General features: G+C 47.8%; 1 protein-coding gene across 1 annotated transcript; it reads right to left on the bottom strand.

Annotated features, from left to right (window-relative positions):
• Positions 1-4,862: 4,862 nt before the first annotated feature.
• Positions 4,863-6,424, bottom strand: ZFP2 (ZFP2 zinc finger protein). The gene has a single exon (XM_021690934.2). The coding sequence runs from the start codon at positions 6,351-6,353 to the stop codon at positions 4,956-4,958; it is 1,398 nt and encodes a 465-aa protein (XP_021546609.2). The 5' UTR covers positions 6,354-6,424; the 3' UTR covers positions 4,863-4,955.
• Between the last annotated feature and the right edge of the window lie 534 nt (positions 6,425-6,958).

Raw genomic sequence — 6,958 nt, 5'->3', positions numbered from 1 at the left:
CCCGCTCTCCCGACGCGGCTCTGGCCACCGTGCCTGGTCACCACCGGTTTGCCCTTCAAGGAGCCTCTGCCCGCGGCGAGGAACCGCAACCGCCACATCGCAGGCGGAACACAATGAGCGGGAGTCGGCAGCCCGGGTCGGAACTGCGCTTGCGCGTTGCCGGGGGAGCCGCGGAGCCGAATACCCGCGAGTCCGAGGGCTGCAACCCTTCGGCTTCCCAAGACTCCACTTCCCAGCGGGCGAAGCGGCGGCGAGCGCCACCCCTGCGCAGGGCCGAGAAGGTGATACCGTGCGCCTGCGCAGACAGGGCCTCGCCCTTCAACACGACTCCTGGGTGCTTTGCGTGCTGAAACTACATTTCCCAGAGGCCACGGCCCGCTCGTCGCGGTTCCCCTTAGTCAGCTCTCCCCGGTGCGCTAACCCGCGCGTGCGGCTTTCGTTCCGTTCCAGTCAGACTCGGAGTCAGCCTCAGCCTTGAAGTAACGCCCGGGAAAGGTAGAGACCAGCGAGAAGCTGACGACGGCGTGAAGTCTGTCGGTCGCCGTGGGGAGCGGATCGGGGGCGGTCCCCGAGGACGGAGTGAGAGGTGAGAAGCCGCAGAAGGCGCCTTCCTGACGGAGGACCGCGCGGGGACGACTTGAGAAGGCGGCGGACGCAACCCGTTGTGGCGGTGTGGCCCGGGGGCGGGGCCGGCGGCGGGGCCCGGGAGGAGCGCCGAGGTGGTGGGGCGGCCTGGGCTCGGCGGCTCGCCGAGGGGAGGGAGCGAGCCGGGAGCGCGGGGAGGTGTTCGTTTCCGCGGGGGCGGGCGGGAACGGGGGGCCTGTGGAAAATCGCGCCGGGGACGTTGAGGTGCCTTAGAACACACGTTTTCGCGAGCTCGGGGAGGAAAGAGGAGGTTTTAACTTTGTCGGTGGTGTATTGGGGGGGGAGTAGTAAAAAATGTGAGCTGAGGTTTGTCAAGGAGCTGTCAGCGTAGGAAGTGGTGTCAGGGACTCGAGCCACGGCGGCCTCCCGTGCGGGGTTTTACGGACGATTCCATCCTCCTGACAGCTCGGGAGCCTCGGTGTGTCCGGCGCTGTGCTGGGGGCTGGGGAGGGACCAGTGCAACCTGCACGTAGGCGGTGTCGGGAAACCTGTGGCGGTGGGCGTGGGGGGGCGTTGAGTCGCGTTTTGGAAACCCCCTTTTGAGGGGGGGACGCGTGAGCGGGGACTGACTCCGGCGAGGGAGGGAACCGTGTGAACACGCGGGGAGGGCCGGCGAGCTCCCGAGACAGAAGTGTGTGCTCGCTGAGCTCGGAGGGACTGGAGAGGGCACGGGGAGCCGGCGGGAGCCGGACGGGAGGCCTGAAGGGGACCGTCGGCTTCGCTCCGCGTGTGCTGGGCGCCACCGAAGGCGTCTGCGCCAGAGGGGCGGGGCCGAGCGCCACCGAAGCAGTCTGCGCGACAGGGGCGGGGCCGAGCGCCACCGAAGCAGTCTGCGCGACAGGGGCGGGGCCGAGCACACTTGGACGGGCTCGCGGGTCGGCTGGTGGGGGAGGGGGAGGAAGAGACGCCGGGGGCGCGGGAGGGACAGCCTCCCGCACCCATGCAGCCTTGGTGTGTACGCGGCACTGGTTCGGAGGGCCTAGGGAGTCTAAGTTTCTGGACGCCGTGCTAAGCAGTCTGGATGTCACTTTGTTTTCAGGTATATGCGGATGGTGAAAATCTGTTTATGGAGCACTATGTGTTGGGCACTTTTATAAGCACTTTACATGGGGACCTATTGTAATCCGAAGCTGTGCGGTTTGCACTACTAACAAGAGAAGTGAAGCACCGAGATGCTGAGTGTCCTGCCCGAGGCTTCGTGTCTAGTAAGTGGAACCGGGAGTCCTGGCCCTGGTGATAGAGGAGAGCTGCAGAGACTGCCCTCCTTACTTGTTGCCCAGAATGACCGAGAACTGACATACAAGGGCCTAAGGCTTCCAAAACTCCTGAAAAAGTAGTGCGACCTCCATGTTAATGACCCGTTTCTCCAGCTGCCTCTAAAGGTTAGTATGTCACCAAATTTTGAGTTACTGCATCTTCTTAGGCTTCAGTATGTTTCATTCTTCCTCTCCCCCTTGTCCGGTGCCATGCTTCTGACCCTTTATTTTGCTTTCTTTATCATTTTCATCTACTTTCTATCCATCTCTTCTCTCTGCCTCCTCTAGAAAAAAATATGTGAAGGCAAAGGAGGAAACTAGGTATAAGGGACAAATATTAAAGATCTAAGTTTCCGAGGATATGGTTGTTTCATTCCCCTTCCGTCTTTGTTCCAGCTCCCAAGAGTGAGAGCTTAGGGGTCACATAGCCCAAAAAGCCTGACCTGCCTGGGGACCCAGCGTCTATGGGGAGCCTCTTCCATTGCCACCCACAAACATCTTCTGTACCCATCACTTATTGATTCCCACCTCTCCCAATGAAAAATTGCCTTCCTTTGAAAAATGTTCCTATGGGGTGCTCGGGTGGCTCAGTCGGTTAAACAGCTGCCTTCGGCTCAGGTCATGATCCCAGGGTGCTGGGATCGAGTCCCGCATCAGGCTTCCTATGCAGTGGGGAGCCTGCTTCTCCCTTTGCCTGCTGTTCCCCCTACTTGTGCTCTCTGTCAAATAAATAAATAAAATCTTTAAAAAAAAATGAGAAAGGTTCCTATAGTTTCTACCTCTGCCCCACTCCCGTTCTCCCACTTTGAGCTGCCCGTCCCCGCCATGCTGCACCTTTGACTCTCCACACCTTTCTTGTCAGTGGTCATATAAACACACTCATGCCAGACTGTTCATTGGCCAGATCAACACCTTGCTCAAACCTCCTTTGTTTTGCCTACCTCCACTTTAGAGGCTGGAAGAGTATTTATTTTTTCAGCCTCCTTTGCTACTGGCCTCCATATAACGCAGCTGTGGTCAGTGAGATGTAAGCTGAAGTTTGCTGAGGGGCTTCTGGGACAACCTTTCTTGATAAAAGGCACAGATGTGCTGGTGCTTCCCATCCCCGTTCTTCCTACCTTGAATGCACATACTTTACCTGAAGCAGAGGAGCCATCATGTGACCGTGGTGGAAAAGCCATGGAACTAAAGACATTGAATTAATTTTGTCTTTGAAACGATGCCACCCACCTCCAGATTTGTTATGTGAGGAAAAAAAAAAAAATCCCTGCTTGCTTGTAAGCCTTGTTAACTGGGCTTTCCAGTATTTGTAGCCATAAAGCTCTTCTGATAGATACACCTGCTCTCCATGCTGGTCTCCCTCTAGTTATCTTTCTCAGTGTCTCCTTTCTCAGGTAAGCGAATGAGTCCTTTTCAGCCTTTAACTCACTCTTCAACCCACTAATATTTCACAGAGGTTATCAGTAACCAAAACCAAAGGCCATTTTTAATTATCTTACTTTAACCGTCCACGGCATATGAAAATACTAACTATTCTTACCTTATGTGAAATTCTTTTACTTTTGTGCCACCATCTTCTAATTTTTCCTTTTGCGTTTCATTTTCGTTTTGGTTGCTGTTTCCTCTCAGCTCTCACTGGTTCCACTTCCTCCACTTCCCCCATTCAGTGACAGTACTCTCAGAATACCCTTCACACCTACCCTGCCACTTAGTCTAGTGTCTGTCAGGAATCTTCACTTGGATTCCCACAGACTCATTAAAATGCCCCCAGACTGAACTTACCATTTCCCCACAAAATCGGTCAACTTTGTGTGTTCTTAATTATGGTACTCCATCCACCCAAATAAATTCAAGTTCCTACATTTAATCAATTACCACATTATCTAGATTCTGCCTCATTATTGCTTGAATTCTTCCCTTCCTCTTCCATGCCACGGCCAGTGTTTTAGTTTAGCCCTTGAAAAGCAAAGAATATATCTTATCCATTTTGATCTTCTCATCATATCTATCACATATTTAGCACTTATTAAGTATGTATGAAATAAATGAAATTGTCTTAACTACTGTCATCACTAGAGATCTATAAAACCTACGATTGTTTTGAATACATTTTGCGTTGCAAAGATTTTGTTAATATGTCACATTTTCATATCTATTAGTGTTTAACCCTTTCTCCTTTTCACTTTGATACAGAGTATGGTACAAAGATACATATTTGAATCCTATGTACTTAGAGACTATATTTAAGTTATACTGTTTTCTAAATAATTAGCTTACTTAACAGTAGTTTAATGACTGTTAGTTGAGAACTCAAAATAGCATGCTATTGCATTAAGATCTGTACAATTGTTTCATCACCCGGGTAGCAACCAGCCTAAGTTTTAGGGGAGAAAATAACAGTGCAGGAGGAGGGGGAGGGACATGGATGGATAATACTAGGATTTGGTAGAGGTAGAGAATTTTGACTCAAAACATTCAGGTAAACCAGATTGTGAAATAGGAGCATCTAGGTAACATATATAACATGGTAAAAGATCAAGGATTTCCCAGTATTGGTTATATTTATAGGTTTATAGCATTTTAGAGCTAATAGGGATCCTGGAGACCTTCTAAATTCAAAATCCCTCATTTACCAAATAAGGACACTGTGACCTGGTGAAAGTAGGTGACTTGTCCAAGTTAGTGGCAGATCAGGACTACATACCAAGTCTTTGGGCTGTCCAGTTTAGCACTCTCACCTTTTCTCTCCAGTGTGAAGTCTCTGATATCCAAAGAAGATCTACAGTAAGATACAATAGAACTTACCTTCAGCATGAATCGTCATTGTTTAGAACATTAGCTATTTAAACCTTCTGGTGTAAAGGAATGTTTTACGTTCTGAATTAAGATTTCTCTATTTTATATGGTTTCTTTGTGGTGGTATTATCTGATATAGAAACTTAAACTTCAACTAAAAGATTCCTACAATCATTACATTTATTAGGTTTCTATGTTACATGACTTATATGATTATCACCGAGGAGTTAATCCTGGTGAAGGGTTCAATGAAAAAACTCAGGTATGAGTTCTCTGATGTCGTGTAAGGTTTGTACTCCGACTGAAGGCTTTCCCACATTCATTACACTGATAGGGTTTCTCTCCTGTATGAGTTCTCTGATGCACTATAAGGGATGAATTTTTAATGAAGGCTTTTCCACACTGATCACATTCATAGGGTTTCTCACCAGTATGAATTCTTTGATGTTCAATAAGGTATGCACTCTGGCTGAAGGCCTTTCCACATTCGTTGCATTCATAAGGTTTCTCTCCAGTATGAATAACCTGATGTACAGTAAGGGAAGATCGCCCAGTGAAATGTTTTCCACATACCATACATTCATAAGGTTTCTCTCCAGTATGAATTCTCCGATGTTGAGTAAGAGATGAATTCTTGCTGAAAGCTTTTCCACACTGATTACATTCAAAAGGTTTTACTCCAGAGTGAAGTCTCTGGTGTTCTATAAGGTATGTACTTTGGCTAAAGGATTTCCCACATTTGTTACATTTGTAGGGTTTTTCTCCAGTGTGATTTCGTTGATGCAGAGTTAGGGTTGAGCTTTTACTAAAGGCTTTTCCACATTCACTACACTCATAGGGTTTTTCTCCAGTATGACTTCTCTGATGTACAATAAGGTGCATGCTCTGACTAAAGGCTTTCCCACATTCATTGCACTCATAGGGTTTTTCTCCTGTGTGAGTTCTCTGATGAACTGTAAGATTCATGCTTTGGGTAAAAGCTTTCCCACATTCATTACATTTGAATGGTTTCTCTCCAGTATGAATCCTTTCATGTTGAATAAGGGATGAATTCTTACGGAAAGCTTTTCCACACTCTTTACACTGATAGGGTTTCTCTCCAGTGTGCGTTCTTTGATGAACAGTAAGGTTCATGCTCTGGCTGAAGGTTTTCCCACATTCATTACATTTGTAGGGTTTCTCCCCAGTATGAATTCTTTGATGTACAGTAAGGGAGGAGCGTTCAATGAAGTGCTTCCCACATACATTACACTTATAGGGTTTCTCCCCAGTATGAATCCTCTGGTGCTTAAGAAGAGATGAGCTCTGGCTGAAGGTTTTCCCGCATTCATTACATTCATAGATTTTCTTTCCTACAAACATACTTTGAGTTTTAATTAATTCAGAATTCTGTTTAGTGTCTTCTCCATGTGAATTCTGATTATGGGGCCTTTGTCCCACAGGAATACTTTGTTGTATATCAAGGATTGACCCCTGACTAGAACATCTTTCAAATTCATGACCTCCACATGCCCTCCTCTCAGGGAGGGTTTCCTTATGAGTAACGGCCTCTTGGCGCAGATGTCTGTCCTGGTTTTTCTGTTGCCCATCTAACCAGTTATCAGGTTCCCAGGCTTCCCCTAAAGAAGAAGGCCAGAGGCCTTCCCTTTCCATCATTACCCCATAGGATAAATATTCAGTAATGCTGGGCTTTATAGTTGATTCTTTGGTTTCAAGTCTTGTCTCCCAGTCTGAAAAAAATAAAAATTCAAATACACATCGGTTTCTGTGCTGGAAGACAAAAAACTGTCTAAGGTGGGAATGAGAGAAAGAAACTGAGAATAACTGTGGGGCACATGTGAGAGCTTTCAAAGATGTCCCTACAATGAGGAAGAAAACCAGAAGGGAGGGAAAGAACAGTGAACCAGTTCATAAATAACAGGAGAACTAGAGGAGGCAGTAAGCAGAGAAAAGAGTAAGCCTGTGTATGCAGGAGGGATGGACACTGAAATCACTGACCTTTGGACAAGGCTGAATAATGAAAATGGAATGAAGGGAAAATATACAGACAAGCTGGGATCGGGGGAGGCAGATCAGAAAGCCCTGGTATTCCCACCAGCAGTTTCTTCTCCCCTGCAATGCTGCCTCTAATTCTGACACTAAATCTTTGTACAACACCACAGTGTGACACCGTGAAAGATTGTTGGCTCTGGAATCAGACATACTTGGGTTTAAACCCTGACTGTTAACTTACCCTCTTAACTAGTTGTTTCTCTGGGTTT

Source organism: Neomonachus schauinslandi, chromosome 7 (assembly GCF_002201575.2).
Source record: "Neomonachus schauinslandi chromosome 7, ASM220157v2, whole genome shotgun sequence".
Classification (NCBI taxonomy): Eukaryota; Metazoa; Chordata; class Mammalia; order Carnivora; family Phocidae; genus Neomonachus; species Neomonachus schauinslandi.
The sequence above is the reverse complement of the archived record's forward strand: the minus strand, read 5'-3'. Positions and strand labels throughout refer to the sequence as shown.

Bases quoted from the DNA above. Each gene is read 5' to 3' on its own strand.
- ZFP2 (XM_021690934.2), bottom strand. From the start codon at position 6,353: ATGATGGAAAGGGAAGGCCTCTGGCCTTCTTCTTTAGGGGAAGCCTGG.